The sequence below is a fragment of the Stegastes partitus genome, unplaced genomic scaffold (assembly GCF_000690725.1).
Source record: "Stegastes partitus isolate 25-593 unplaced genomic scaffold, Stegastes_partitus-1.0.2 Scaffold844, whole genome shotgun sequence".
NCBI classification, from domain to species: domain Eukaryota; kingdom Metazoa; phylum Chordata; class Actinopteri; family Pomacentridae; genus Stegastes; species Stegastes partitus.
Genome location: NW_007578575.1, coordinates 218987 through 235545, shown reverse-complemented (window position 1 = coordinate 235545; position 16559 = coordinate 218987). Strand labels below are relative to the sequence as shown.

At 39.3% G+C, this 16559-nt stretch overlaps 1 protein-coding gene across 1 annotated transcript; it reads right to left on the bottom strand.

The window, feature by feature from the left end:
- Positions 1 to 8922: 8922 nt before the first annotated feature.
- LOC103365479 (transcription factor Sox-19b-like) lies at positions 8923 to 12018 on the bottom strand. Its single transcript, XM_008292919.1, has 2 exons — positions 11357 to 12018; positions 8923 to 9184 (listed from the first exon to the last, which is right to left on the bottom strand). Exons 1-2 carry the CDS (start codon positions 12016 to 12018, stop codon positions 8923 to 8925), a joined length of 924 nt encoding a protein of 307 aa, XP_008291141.1.
- Between the last annotated feature and the right edge of the window lie 4541 nt (positions 12019 to 16559).

Here is a 16559-nt window from a genome sequence, read left to right as displayed (position 1 = left end):
ACTTTATTAGGTAGTTTAATCCAGTGGTTCCCAAAATGGCAGTCAGAGTTGAGAATTTTTCAGAGTTGTCACAACAAATTGGTGGTGATGTGAAATGACTGATCCTTCTATGGTGTCTCGCATCATTGTGAAGCAGATTGTTTGCCCACTAAACAATATAATAAGATTCTGGTAAAAAAAAAAAAAATGTTCCTTAAGGTTGTATTTTTAAATATTATTATTTTACCTCTTTGAGTCTTGAAGTAAAGTACTTAAATCAGAAGCCTAAATAAAATATTTGTTGGAACAGTTAGTTCAGCTTTATTTATTTAGAGTTTGATCACATTTACATCAAGATATTTTTGTGAAGGACCATGGCAACAAACTACATAAACACAAGAATACAACAATAAAATGTATTAACTCCTTCTGAAATGTAATTAGAAATATGACATAGCAAACCTTTGAAGTCACTCAGTATAGTAGACAGTACCATTTTATGTCTGTTTTTAAAGGACAAACAAGTTTGGTTTTGGTATAATCTAATTTATTCTAATTTTAATTTCTAGTTTCTGTGTAGGATTGCAAACACCAATGTTGTGAGTTTGTGTTAACTGTGCATTTTTGTTATTATTATTTTAGCGACTAGAACAAGTTTTAAATGAAATGTAATGGGGGCTTTGGTAACACAAACCAAGTAAAACTATTTGCTGTGACCTCCAACATTTTTGTTGCAAAATATCTTGACTTTCATGTTTGATTCAGTCTAAATTGGCACAACACACAATTACAAGTCTAGGTGATGTACATAGAAAACTTCTGGGCCAAAACTCATTTTAAAATGGCTATGGCTTCTAAAAAACTTTTTTTTAACTCAAGAAAAGATTACCAATGTCTCTAGCAATGCTGTCCAAGTATATGATGGCATCACAGAGATGACAGGGCAAAATACTGAGTCCAGTATGCCTGTGTGTTTGGGGAGAAGCTGTGTCTGGGATTTACCAATGACGAAGGATGGGAGGATAGGAAGTATATGGACCAGCTACATTGTGGCCTCCATCTGCTGATTGCTGTTGTGTGCAGTAGTATTTGTCACCCATCCCAGCTCTGACTTCTGTCAGGAAGGGGAAGACAACAACATACAACTTGATATTAGGAACAACAAAGACATAGAAATGGTATTTGAGAATTTCCTTTCTGCAAATAAGTGAAATGCAAATCTGTTAAGAAAAAAGGACTCTTTTCATGTTTTTGTTGTTGTTATTGTTGCTTTTGTAGCATTGGCATCCTGTATCATTGTTTGGTTGTCACAGCAATTGCCATGATGTGTTTCAACTAACACGAGATTTGTGGTAATATGTAATAAACTACCATCAGTTTCTCTGTTCAGTGTCTTTTTCATGTATATGTATGGGAACAGGGCTGCAAGATGACTCGGTGGTTAGCACTGTTGCTTCGCAGCAAGAAGGTCCCGGTGGGGGCACCGGGATCTTTCTGCATGGAGTTTGCATGTTCTCCCCGTGCAGCGTGGGTTCTCTCCACGTTCTCCGGCTTCCTCCCACAGTCGAAAAACATGTTGAGGTTAATTGGTGATTCTAAATTGTCCGTAGGTGTGAATGTGAGTGTGCTTGGTTGTCTGTCTCTAAGTGTGGCCCTGTGATAGACTGGCGACCTGTCCAGGGTGTCCTCTGCCCCCCGCGACCCTAGTGAGGATTAAGTAGCGTATAGATAATGGATGGATGGATGTATGGGAACATTTAGTAAGGCAAAACAAGCCTAATATGTTGTCAATTTTCACCATGAGGACAATGTGGAAGCAACTTGTATCTCTGTACATATAAAGATAATACAGGTGCATCTAAAAGAAAACTAATATTATAATCATGAAAAAGTTATTTTAATTCTTTTGTTCTATATTCATTATACTTACTACAGAATTGAAGAATTTGAATATTTCTTAATATCAATCAATAAAGGATTTACAAAACAAAAATGTCCAACGTCTGAAAGGTATGCTCATTTATACATTCAATCCTTGGTTGGGGCTTGCCACAATTTATTGCACAGGCCTGGCGGTGCAGCCTGTGGCACCGCTGAGATGTTATTTAAGCCTAGGTTGCTTTCATAGCAGCTTTCAGCTCATCTATATTTTTGGGTCGGATGTAATCATCCTCCTCTTCACAATCCTCCTTATGGGGTTCAGGTGAGCCATGTTGGCTTTCCAATCAAACACAGTTATATCATGGTCAGCAAACAACTTGGTAGTAGTTTTAGCTCTGTGGGGACAATGCTAAGTCCTGCTGGAAAAGGAAATCGACATCTCTATAAAGCTTGCCAGCAGATGGAAGCATGGAATGCTCTAAAGTCTCCTGTTAGACGGCTGTGTTGATCTTGGACTTGATAAAAACACAGTGGACCAGTGCCAGCAGATGATATGCATCCCAAATCAAAGTTTACCCTGGACTTCAAACACTTTGGATTCTGTGCCTTTCCACTCTTTCTCCAGACTCTATGACCTTGAATTTTAAGTGAAAAGGAAAATGTACTTTTAACTGAAAAGTGGACTTTGGACTTTGTTGCTTGTACACCTTTTCCTATCACATTTTTTCCTCCCAGTCAACTTTTTAACAGCATGCTCAAGTACAGCACTCTGCCAACAACCGGCCTTTTCAGCAGTGATCCTGTGTGGTCTTCCCTCCTTGTCAGTTGTCAGTTTTTCCTTGGGTCAGTCACATCCTCTACAGCCCCTAAATTCCCCAATGCAAGGAATGCTCTTGATGTGCCCTCTGTTCTATAGTCAGAGTTATGTGATGTGGCCTGTTCCAGGGTCAGAGTCACCTGCAGTCTTCCATGTTCCAGAATCGAAATTAGCCATGGAGGATTGGCCTATCCTACCAGCTGAGACCTGTCATATACCCAACTGCTTTGGTCCCCAGCAATCAGTTTGTCCTGCTACCTGCTGTTAACCCTAACGTCCAGTCTGCCCACCTCTGAGGGCATGCTTTCACCACCAGCCACCTGCTTAATCTCCATGGGGCTTTCACCTTCAGTATTTGCCTCTTGCCCAACATCCAGAGGAGTGCCACCTTTGCTGGCGGCTTTCTACTTGACCTCAAAAGGATTCCATCTTTGTCAACAGCTTGCTTCATAACCCCCATAGGACGTTGGTCTTCACCACTGGCCTTCTTTCTGGGATCTCGAAGTTCTTTGTCTTTAATACCGCATGGGTTCCGTCTCTTCCACTTTTCATCTGCGTCTCGTCTTCCAATCAGCCTCTGTGTGTGCAGGTATCTTGCCTTTACCCATTTTAGTCATGTATTATGCAGTATGCATGTTGATGTATCTACTTGCCTGTTTGTCACTTGTGTTTGTTTCATTTTCTGCCTACCGTGTCGTTGTAGGTTATTTTTTTATTTTGTTTCTTTGGATTTGTTGTCTTCATGTATAGTCTTTGCCTCATTTAATCCCTAGATCACCAGCTACTTTTGTATGTTGCCGTGCCAGTCTTTGTTACCCAGTTGTACAATGCGGTTTATAAATGCAGTAGAACCTTCTTTCAGGGTGGTGTTTTATTTACAATTCAAGTGGCAGGCTCCCTGAACATTAGCTACCCACAATGATACTGCTCGCCCAACGACCTGATTGTGTGCATGTGAGGGTCACTTATCAGGAAGGATGGGAAAATGTTTCAAATTTGAGGGCACTTCCCTCCTTATTTCAGGGTTACTATTAAGCTATGTGTTTGTGATTAAGACAATGTTTAAGATTCTATTAATGTACTAATTAGTAATATATTAACATAGACAAGCATTGTTCTTTATATCACTAATTAGCAATTGGCAAATCATATTTAGGCACATTACTGTGAGCTCTGGACTATCTAGAACCATTCCCCACACTCTGATAGTCCTGATAGGGCTGGTGCACTTTACAAATGCTGATCACTTACAGTGCAGAAAAATATTATTTTTTATTTTAATATAATAACCATCAGGTAGTCAGCCAAGTCATAGTATGCATAGCATATACTAATATTATTTACACTATGGCTTGGCTAAATACTTGATGAAAATGTGTGAAAGGGAATATTATGAGTCAATCTGAATGGGTCTGATGTGTCAGATGAAATGTATAACGGTGTTGTTATCTGTTCTTTCATAGACCAATACATGTAGGAACCTGTTTTAGAGGAGGGAGGATTGTAGCATGAGCAGGTGGTGGCTTGCTATATATGATTGTGTGGCATGGCTTATGGGTCAGGTAGGTCGGCCTTAGAATTTTGCTTAGAGCCCCAGGGAGGCTAGCACAGGATCTAGTAGTAGATATTGTGCATTTAAACGCTGACATGTTTTCCACTTTACCACTTTTGAAGTGGTTGTTTCCTAGATCAGCATAGCTGAACTAATTCCAAATTTGATAGATTTTGAAATTCCTCCAAATATTGAAATATTTACTGAGGAAAGAGACAGCAGTTTCCAGAGAACCAGAGCCTGTCCTGCCAGTGATTGAGCATAAATTAACTTTGTGCAAGTGGAGATGGGATTCATTTGCAGGCCCAAGGGTTATGATTAGATTGAGTGTCTGCAGTGTAAACAATTTGCACTTTAAAACCCTCTTGGCCACCACCTGATTCACACGCATAACACTCTCACAAACAGAGAACGAACACAGTTCTATGTCGACACTTTTAAGTCACTCTCGGCAGATCCATGGTAACCACTTGTTGAAGCCTCACTGCTTGTTGCTAGGTGATGGGATGTACTGGACCAGAAAATCCTTCTATTGACACTCCCTCCACCCCCTTCTCCACACACCCCTATCCCATCCCTACCCTCCCATGAACCACAGCCAAAACAGCCCACTTATATGCTCTAACTTCCGCTGTTTTTGGGGAAAGAAATTTTTCTTTGGTTACTTCTACACATTTTACATATATTCATATTGAAGTATTATCTAAGTATGTATGTAGAAATGCTTTACAGCAATACCAAATGAGTTGTTCCCATGTTACATAGATACACCCCAGGTTTCTAAAGAAACTTACCCTTTGTTTAAATGATTTAATAAGTGCTTTGGGATATTTCCAAAGGTGCTTATAACAGACAGGTTCAAAATGCATCTGTAGTCATTTATGGGGTATGGTACCCTACAATTTATCTATGATTTTATCATTTATCTGTAATAGCCTATCACTACAAATTTCTATACACAATTGACCATTGTAACCACACATTGTACACAACTGACAATTACAAGTGGGACAAAAAAAAACGTAGTTACAAGCAAACATCTTTATCACGTTGAGGAGGAACCTGCATGTTTCATAATTATTAGGCCTTCTACAATAATTAAAATCATAATACAGCTTAAATGTAGACCATCACCTAAGAATTACAGAGATATGTGCTATTGGAGAAGTCTGAGAAATGGGAAAGGTTTTTATTGAATAACTTGCATCTGCTCTCCCTACTCTTCCCCCTCCTCCTGTTGATCCTGGGTGCCCTCATCTTTTCCCCTCCCCTCTTCTTCTCTTTCTCGCCCTCCTATCCCCTCCCATTACTGACCGATTAGCCGGTGCGAGGTTCTCCCCAATTTCCATGAGAAAGGCAATGGTCGGTGAAAGGGTTAAGCCTGAGGACGAAGCCCCAAAAAGCAGCCCCAATTTTCTGCTTGGTGGGGGAGAGAGGAAAGGGGGGAGAGGGAACAAAGACACCCAAGGGAGGAGCGGAGACTCCTGCTTTACTATATGCACCTGCGGCCTGAAAAGCCATGGACAATGCGCCTCTGAAGCAGCCAATTACGAGTGGGCCATCCACCCGCTTTTTTTACAGAGAGACGTGGGGGAGGGGGGGAGGGCTGTGAAAAGGAGGAGGTAGGGAATGGGGAAAGTGAATTTTAGAAGAGGGTAAAGATAAGAAAGTAAATAATAGAGCTTTAAATTATTCTGGGCACTATAGATTACTGCCTCCCATTCACCCCAAAACATCACATGGTCCTACCCCCAGAAGACACCCATGTTCTTCCACTAAAGTTCACTTTTGTCTAACGTTTTATTCAGAGCCTCAGACAGAGGTGATGATTTTGCCTGTGAAGACGCAATGAAAGTGGGGGAGAAAAAAAATCTAACTGCTGGCATACCAATCTTGTTTTTTAATGACTTAGATGGATGAGGTAATGTTTGAAGCAACAGCTGAGAAACACCAGAACTAGTGACCATTCAAATGAAAGGAGGAGGCATTATTAGTGATTAGTAATCCAACTACTTAGAAACATTCATTAATAATAAACATACACATAAATTAACTGTGAAAAGTAATGTCAGGGAATTGTGTGGCCTATTCCATGTAATATTTCGTATGTGTGTATGGATAAATATGAACCATAGAGAATTTGCAAGTATTCAAATACATACTTGGCCTAAATTAAAACTATTTGGCAAATCAGCCTTTTCTGTTTAAATTTTTGAAATGACCTTTCCTGCCATTACAGACTGACACAGATTTCCATTAACTTCTGAGAGACATGCAAATATGTGAAAAGAAAACTTGACTGAATATTGTAAACACTCTGCAAACATTGTCTGCATTGTTTTTGTCAGGGTTACCTTAACTTTAACATGCATCATTAATAAAAATTGTTTACTGTGATGATTTAAACATCTGCAGCAAATGCTTAAGTGATTTTAATATCAGAGTTTAAAGCAATAATCATCGGGAAAGCAGGAAAGACAAGGAGTATGGCGTAATTTTGCAGTGGTGTAAATGGCAATTGTATTTTTTTAAGCATTTTTTTTTGCTCTGCTCCATAGATGAAAACTTACAAGTCTCTGATATGGTTTAATATTTCTAGCCTGCCAAGGATTACATACACTCAATGGATACATAGAATACAGATATTGGTTAATTTAGTGCTGATTCATAGCATGCCATTATACTTTTCATCTTACAACAAAGCAACATTTAACATGACTTCATTAATGAAAAAGGATTTGTACTTTATTAATATTGTCATAAATGCCATAACAAAAACAATTTAATCAAAAAAGGAATCAAGACTCTTAGTATAAGAGCCAAAAAATATATATACACATCATTTACATGAATGCTACTTACAGTAACTCTACATGGCAGCATTTACATACAAGAAAATTCATTCTAAAAATGAGTCAGGATGAAAGTAACATTTTCAAAAACTTGGGTAGCAATGTAAACATTCACACATTACTTTCAGACAACTGCTTACCTTAAAAAACAAAACAAAAACAAAATAAAACAAGTCAGGCATCAGTTTCCAGTGCATGTTTAATTAGCAGTCGAATGCTTAAAACTAAAAATCTGTCGCAATCTTTCAAATTCAATATTTAGTTTACATAGCCTAAAAGTAAAAGTTCTCTTTATGTCTATAGCAGCACTAGTAACCAGTCAGCAGGCTAGGCAAAAACAGACAACAGTACTGTCAGCTGGAGAGAACCAGAATTATAAACATCCATTGTATTTTAAAACTACAGAACTACCTACAGGTTACGTTATTGGAAAAGCCCAGACAAGAGGAAGAGATTTGCTGAAACAGACGTTCCCTCCTTACTGGTGACAAAAACAAACAACTGACAGTCATATATATATATATATATATATGCTTGGAAGGTCTGTTGTAAATCCAGTATGCCTGGAGAAAGCAAAAACTTGCAAGTCACAATGTGCTGCATTTGGAAGTAAACAACTTGAATGTCGCATTTCATATTAAATTTCATTCACTTAATGAAAAGTCAGAAAACAATATAGCTCCTGCCTAGAGCAAAGTGACAGTAGATGCACAATGCAACTCAAGATACTACCAGAGCACTGCATTTAAACATTTTAGGTGAGATCTAAAACTAATTATACAAATTAAACTCCTTCGGGCACCAAAAACAGTGTTGCACATCTTCTCAGAACCAAAAAAAATGTAATACAGTGATTTGGTGTGACAGAGGGTAGTAATCCTACTGCATGTAGAACCAAGCTAGTAATAGATTCTAAGCAACAGCAGACTGAAGCCAATATGTTCTGTTCAATTCCTGTGGATGCAGTGCTGATTGTCCAACAAATGTTTTCCATGTCATCCAACAGGATTTCAACAGTAAAAAGAAAATAAAAGATAAAAAAAATCTAAAAATACAACAGTTCTATACTAAAGCCAAGGCACAGAGTATATTTCAACAGTTCTGTTATTCAACTTGTGCATTTCCTTCACGTTTTCCCCAAGCACCAGCTCTGCTCACATATCAGAACAACAACAGATAACCAATTACCAGAACACTTCAGCTCAGGTAACTTAGCTGTCACCAACTGAGTTGTGGTTCCTTCACCAGGTTATTCATCACTCTGAAGTAGTTTTGTGTAGCAGGGACTAGCTCCAAGGTCAAACAGTGAAAGACTAAACTCAAATTTGACCAGTCCAACCAGCACATTGTGGAACTGTCATGAGTTCCATTGTCACAAGTGTTTAGAGTGGTATTAAGAAGTCCTCCAACTGTTGTTTAGGTTCTAAAAATATTTTTAAAAACAAAACAAACAAAAAAAATCTAATATGTACACAAACAGACACACCCCTCTCTTCACTGCAGTCCTTGAGGGAGAGAAGGGTGGTAGGCAGAGGGAGGAGTCTCAGTTCTATAAGTTTGGTGGTAAATGTGTGTAGCACCAAAGAGGTAGAAAGACATCCTTTCAATGATAGAAAAAATAAATCTGATAAGTGTCTGTCTGCAACTGTGGAAAAATTTGAAAGTGTAAGATGACAGAATACAAGGGAAAATGTGTTTTTCCTTTATATCTTGTGTCTCTTTTCATTGCCCACCTAGAGTACTCCACATCTGATTCCATCTCCTGTCCAGCCAGCCACACACCATGAACACTGGTTCTCTTTTTGTGTTCATCTCCCACCCCCATGATTCCCAGTTCAGTTCTAGATGTGTGTGAGTGGAACAGTTCCAGTGAGGTAGTGCTGCTGGACACTGGTATAGCCTCTCTGTGCTGTCGATGGGTCGGTGGCCTCCCCTCCTGGTCCAGGAATGTACATGCTGATCATGTCCCTGAGGTCACCCTGCAAAGCTCCACGGTGGTGGCTTGGTGTCCCCGTTGGAGGCGAGTGGGATACTGGTTCTGCTTTCACCATGGACATGGTGACAGAGCTTGGCTGCTGTGGACTGCTGCTGTATGACATAGGGCTATGAGATCAAGAAAATGGCACAAGTTAAACCCACGTTCACATGCCAATCTTTGGATTCATTTTAAGCATTTGCACAGGTTAACATACAAAAACTAACAGAATGATGTGCTATAGGGTTTCTTTCAGTGCTGTTGTCAGGTTTAGAAAACCATGTTTCTTGATAAAGCAAAAAAAAAAAAAAGGAAAAATGTATAAAAGGCCACTTTCTCATTCCACTGCAGGAAGAGAACATGCTATGCATGATGGATCTGTTAAGACAGCTGTTAAATACCTGATATTCTTAGTGACTTTATCTTATGTTTAAAAAAAACAAAACAACAATAAAGTGGAAGACAATAGCTAGCTAACTCACATTAAAACCCAACTTTCACATTGCCATTGCCTTACATGGAAAATGTAAGAAGATTCCACTATTCAGCTACATTTAGTTCATACACAGATTAACATTTGCTAATACAACTTTCATTTATACACGATTGATAATGGTGTTTGGGACTTCGGAATGACTTCTTTTAATTTTGTCACTTAAGCACATTATACTCTGCATTTATACTTGTAAAATCATGAATAAGGTATTTGTGATAAGTTATTTTTAGATGGTGGTGTTTGTGCTTTCACTCAGGTAAAAGGTTTGAATACTAATACTAACTAGCCAACTCAGCCAAAAACAGCAACTAGTCTTGTACAACAGGCAATGAGAAAAGTCAGTGTAAATGAATGTTCAAACAATAGCAGATAAATAATAAGTAGCACCTACAAAGCAAGAATTAGGGTGATTAACTGCTGCATATTTGGTCTACACATCAATAATAGCCTAATTCACAATGCACTTTGTAACCTGTGGGCCAGGTAAGACAGGCAAAAGCATCTGAAGATATAGTTTTTGGCAAAATTTGTTTTTGATTACTGTTGCCTTCATTTGTTTTGATACTACTTCATGAGGTTTGATTTGGTTGTTATTGGAAGCAACATTTCTCAGTTTAAAAAAAACATTGTGATTCTAAATATGCACTCATTACATACATAAACTTGACAGCCTGCCATTATTTGTAGATCAACAAAAATATTTTTTTGTAAGGAACACAGTCATAGAGAGTCAGACTCACAATTCAAATAGTATTCTCAGGTGCTCAGTAAATGTAACTTATTTTATGCCACGGGCTATCTAATGAAGCTAACCTATTCTAGTTTTACAAAACAGTAAATGTATTTTGAGTGAAAATTCTAAATTTGCAAGCCATCAGGTTTTCTAAGTGTAAAAGTTGACAGGGGGTCAACTAATTAAAAAAATAAAAACATTCATTAGGAAAGCTTGAAAGGGTTCACCTACTGCAGAAAAAAGGTGCAAGAACTAAGATGCTTAACATGTTAAGACTGTAGTGAAGTCAGTCAGCAAAAATTTGGAAATCTTAAGCAAATCACACATTGAAATAAATTACACCATCATCCATCCTTGCACCAGAACATTGTGCAGACAGACTGTCATTTAGAGAAAGTAATACAAATGGCAAGAGCCAAGAACTCCCATGTAACTCAGGACAATAGTTTAGGAGAAATAGGGGATTATGGGTAGAAGACCACACACAGAGCAGGGTTTGCTTGCAATCATGTCATGCTGATCAGCATTCCAAGAAGAGCCCAGTCCATAACACAGCGTCACGCATAACAAGTAGGCAACAAAGTGAACCCTGTTGTTCCTGTAATGCAGAGTTCTTCGGGGATTCTATGGGACTCCGTGTACTCAAACATTTTTACCCGATTTAAGTCTCATTTTTAAGTTAGTTACTCACCTACGTCAGTTTTGTGTTAGCCATGTTCTTCGTATTTAGTTTGAATGTGCTAAGGTGTATTTTAGGCCATTTTCATAATTTGTTACGTTCTCATTTTCTACTGTAGTTCTCATTCATTCGACACGGACAACTGTCCAACTCTATTAAGACACTGTTAAACATCTCTACGTGTACAATAGTGATTGTATTTTTTCTAAATTAGCCTGATATAGCGGGCCGCATTTTCAATAATTGCACTGTGCGGTCTCAAATGGCATGATTAAAAAGGGCAATGCCCTTAATTGTACAAATGGATACAATTACAATACGTCCACATACTTTAACTCCATCTTAAGAGAATAGGCCTACTTTAATGTAGTTTCCAAACAGACACAACGCACCTGTATGAGTTTCCTCCGTTCATGTACGTCTGTGCTGCCGACATTGCAGGTGGGTACTGGAGAGCTGACAGGTCATAACGGTGTAGCTGCTGAGTGTAGCCGAGCGCCTCGCCCTGCATGCCGGCGTAGCCTCCACTGGGGCCCCAGCCATAGCTCTCCATCCTAGGACTACCAGCCTGACCTTGCGCAGCTGCCGCCAGTAGGTTTCCTGCTGACAGTGGATACTTTCCCACCTGAGTGTCTTTCTTGAGCAAGGGCTTTGTCTTGCGGCGTGGCTTGTACTTGTAATCGGGGTACTCCTTCATGTGGACTGCCCGGAGCCGCTTGGCCTCATCAATGAAGGGCCGTTTCTCAACGTCGGTCAGGAGTTTCCACTCAGCTCCCAGGCGCTTACTGATCTCAGAGTTGTGCATTTTGGGGTTTTCTTGAGCCATCTTGCGCCTCTGTCCTCTTGACCAGACCATGAAAGCGTTCATGGGTCGCTTGACTTTATCCATGGGATCGCTTCCTGGTGAACATGACGTTTTGGAGTTCGGGTGAGAATTTCCATTGCTGCCAATAGTCCCGGTCATGCTGCCGGTTACCGGTGACATTCCCTGGGAGGTATGATGAGAAGGGGGCTGGCCGGTCGGCTTCAGCTCGTGTTCCATCATGCTGTACATGTCGGACGGATGTAGTAAAGTTCAGATGAATTACAAAATAGTTTGAACCGTGAAACATGCACCCGCTTTTGTCGCCGTCCACCTGGCGACTTTTGGCCAGGTTTGCCCTCAGGTTTAACCCGGTGGTCCAAATTAGGTGGCCTAATCAGGCAACTCGAAACACCTGAGAGACAAAACAGATGGACCAGCAGTTTTTTCCCTTTCTGTCTTAGAATTATCAGTCTGTTGTGGCCGTCATTACTTTGATGCTACACTTGAGAGGCCTGTTCAAAATTCAGCAAATAGGCTACAAATGGAGCAGCTGCTTCTCCTCAGTGCTGTTCTTCGCGAAAAACCACTTGTTGTCAGACGGCCAGTTCACACACTGAACCCATCTGTCTCTTCACTCCGAAAGTTCCCCTATTTTCGTGAAGTCGGGCGTGAACCAATAGGAAAGCGAAAAGCTTCAGCCTGTGCGCGTCCATTTGCAACTGAAAAGACTCTGAGGGTGCGCGAGACACTTGTTGATGACGAAGTTAATGAGGAGTAGGCATTCCAGGGAGCTTGCTGATAAAATTGACTATATTTGAAAATAAGATTCTGTCAAGTTTATAACAGAAAGAAAATCTGTTTTGGACTCAAATAGGCCTATACAGGCAACAAATACACTAAGGCAAGAAATGTTTCCATTCCAGTGCATCACAGGTACACACATAGGCTATATTGAATATGAATCAAAGTGCTGACCAATGATAGGAGGCACATTTGTATTTGACCTTTTGTGTGTGACCATTATAGGGCAAGCAATAATTGTTCTGTAGATTAAGGAAAGACTGCTGTGCAATAACATGAATAAATGTTCCCACTTGAGGCCCTGAAGTTGCAATCAGGTGCCAGTTTTTAACAAAGACAGAGAATAAAACAGATAATTTTCCTGGTTCTTCTGTACTGATTTTGATCCATTTTAGCTGTTCTAGGTGAATCAAACAATGTCGCAGTACACTGATAAACTGGTCAAGTGTCTTTTACATTTAAGAGAAGAGAATAGAAGATATGCCGTTATTTATCTCGCAGTGGAGAAATTCACATTGTTGTCAGCAGCTTTACACATAGAGATACACACATACTCGACAGAAAAAATGTACATATAAATATAAGTATAAGTGCAACAAGTATAAAAGTGCACATAAAAGGAGAATAGTGCAAACGGAATATGAGAATGGGCTTCTGAATGGGGGTACATAGACAATATATATATATATATAAGAGGTAAGGAATAAATATATAATAACAATAATAATAATAATAATAATAATAATAATAATAATAATAATAAGTAGTGCAAATGCAAATCTATACATACATACATGATGTTCTAAATATGAGTATTGCTCTTTTGGTTTATTAACTAGGGGATATTGCATGTTGTGGGTCTACTGGGAGCATAGCTGGTTGTAGAGTCTCACAGCACTTCCCCCGTCACCAATCCACACCTGCATCAGAAACCTGTACCAAAATAAGCAGCCAATCACAGTCCATTTGGTGTTCATGTGGTATCCCAACAAGTCCCCCAAACAACAAAATATGACATTTGTCGATTGCCCTCTGCAACAAAACAGAGAAGCATTTTTCTTATCCTACACCCCTATAATTTCACATGTTTAACACTATTGAAAAAACTATAATGGGACAAATCCTATGGCAAAGCTTTTTAGGCACAAGAATGGCTTTGTTAGGTTTAGGGGAAAATTATAGTTTGTGTTCACATAAGTACTTTGTTAAGTTAGATAAACATTGTCGAATATATTATCAGTATAATGTTCTAGAGACTGGTAGTCTCTATAATATCATACTGAGAAAAAGTGTTGCAGCAATCAACATGTGGGATAAGAGAAATCGAAGTTACTGGATGCAACTCCATTTTGGTGAGTATGTGTTAATGTCCTTTGAGACTCTGCCTTGGCAGCCTGAGACAGGTCAAGTCTAAATAGGGCTGTAGTGTGTGGTTGCCACCTCCTGAATGTGTGGTAAGATCTGTCGTTGTGGGGAATGGAAGGGGTTTAAATAATAGCAAAGCTCATCAGAGATAAAATAAATTGTTGACTGTCTATTTAAACTAAACTTCCCACTACTTGTCTGCCAAATGCATGTGTTTTTGTGTACTTAAGCAAGTAAATGATTATGGATGATCGTTACCAACAAGTGCTTTTCTGTCTGAAAATGAAAATTTGATTTGTGTTGTAGATGTGTCTGTGTGACATCTTACACATGTGCATGTCAGAGTAGGTTTCCTTAGTCAGTTGGAGAGTGTTTTTGCAGATGTGTGTGTGCATTTTCAGGTGTGTGTTTGTGGCCATGTGCTTGTGACTAATTGAGAATTGTGAGGCTGCAGTCTGCCGTTTTCATCTCCATGACAACCTTTTGTGGAATCCCTTCCAAACTCTGCCCCTGGCTTTCCCCTCTTTCCAAAACTAACATCCCACACTCAGCTTTTCTTCATCTGTCTGTCTTCATCTATGGCTTCTGTGGGAGTGGAATGGCAGTTAAGTGTTTTAGTTCCATCTGTCCCTTCACACACTCTTACTTTATGATTGCCTGTGACCACATGTTGCATTTTGGTGTATTAGATTAGACACAGAAATGGTTAGCATATCAGTGTGTGTCCTCCATTCTTTCCTCCAAGAAGACTACATCTGCTTGTTTGTAAATACTGGGAGAGGTAAGGTGAAGACAGAAATTTTCTTTCACAGAACATGTGACTGTTGCAGATACCATGTTTGAAAAGGGCTTTAAAGGTTTTTAAACCTTTAGGCATGAGGGTGTGATGGAGTAGAACGGGTGGCATGGAGGGAGAGCTTACAGTGGCAACAGCACTTGAAGTTGAATGCTGTGAGAACATCACACAGCATTCAGCATCAAGGAGTTAAACCCAAACACCATGCAAAGTTCCTGCCGAGACAAATAAACTACATTAACCAGTTAGAGTGAAGTGACTTTGAGGTTGGTTGGGCTCACGCCACCTTAGGTAAGGTTTGAATCCTTTATTGCTGTTGGCAATAAAGGCATTCTGCATATGTATGGCATGTTAGTAGCTGGTATAGCCAAAATACTTGGTGATAATTAAATCAAATATACCTATTCACAAAGCTGTTTACCTGTAATACCTGTGCTGTTACCCATAACTAGAAAGCTTCCCTGGGATATTGAGTAGCAGTATTACAACAGACTGTTGTTTGCTAGAAATTATGTTTTGTTAAAAATGCTGCTACTTTACTTTTGTTCTAGATTAGAAAAGTGACTGTATGGGACTGGGGAACGCACCAAAGTTATATCCTGGTCAAAACTCCAATATACTGGAGCAGGAGTGGAGAGTTGAAACCTGGCATTCAGAATTTTAAATATATGTTGCTGATTGTGCTGGTAGTATGTTGTCCATGGCTTGTTAGAGGACTTGTTCATGCACTGCCTTTTCTTTGCTATAAAAGTATTTTAGAACTAAAAATGACTGCATAAGTAACAATTATCCACTGAAATGACATGCAGTAAAAACACAAATCGGGGTATCAAAAGATATAAATTATACACAGTGGTGTCCATCTCCGGTTCGTGTCCTGGTTAGGACGCCTGGGATCTTTCTGCGTAGAGTTTGCATGTTCTCCAAAATGCTTGACTATTTTTGTACAAGAGCCCCTATAAATGAGGATGGCTCCATGGTCTTTTCATCTTCAAGTAGTTCATGCAAAGCTTTGATGTGTGTTTGCGCTTATTATTGTGCTGCGTATGTGTCTATCCAGTAATGTGACAGTGTGCAGTTCAGACTTGTGTCATTTTGAAAGTGAAAAAGACATTTTGCTAGTTACTAGTTTTCTAAAAGGAACAGCAACTAAAGTGACATCTGCATTTAGATCTGTGGGAAACACATCGGTAAAGAGGGTCAGAAACTGTGGTCACCAGTTCACGTTTTGATGGCGATGTCATTGTATTAGTTATGTAGAGGAGAAACAGAAGAGCAATTCTTCCTCTGGTGACTGAGAATGTCCGTGTAGGATGTGATTAAAGCATCACCAAAAAACTGACTGTTGCAACAGTTGTGGAAAAAAGTGATATCATCAAATGAGCCATCCATTACCATATGCTTGACTAGTAGGAAAGTGTATGTGTGACCTACACAAAGAATATTAAGGCCTAAATGCTTGATGCCTACAGTGAGGACACCCAGTAGTTCTGTTATGCTGTGAGGGTGTGCTGGCATGGTTTGGTCCACTTGTATGCTTAGAGTGAGGATCTTTGCAAATCAATACCAATGTGTTCTGAGTGATAATCTTTTTTTCTGTGAAGAAACATTTAAATCCTGATTAGAATGATCTTTTCCAAGATGCTAATCCCCCCATTCATAAGGAACAATTGGTCACTGAATGGTTTAATGAGTATGAGAATTATGTGAATCATATGCCTTCACAGTCACCAGATCTTAAACCAAACCATTTGAATACTTATGGGAGATTTTGGACCGGCATGTTAGACAACACTCTCCACCATTAACATTAATGTGTCTTGCATTG

What these genes read in the sequence shown, in the direction of transcription:
- LOC103365479 (XM_008292919.1), bottom strand. Translation starts at nt 12,018, where the DNA reads ATGTACAGCATGATGGAACACGAGCTGAAGCCGACCGGCCAGCCCCCT. An exon ending in AACGGAGGAAACTCATACAG is followed by an intron (nt 9,185 to 11,356) that starts GTGCGTTGTGTC and finishes TTGATCTCATAG; the next exon opens with CCCTATGTCATACAGCAGCA.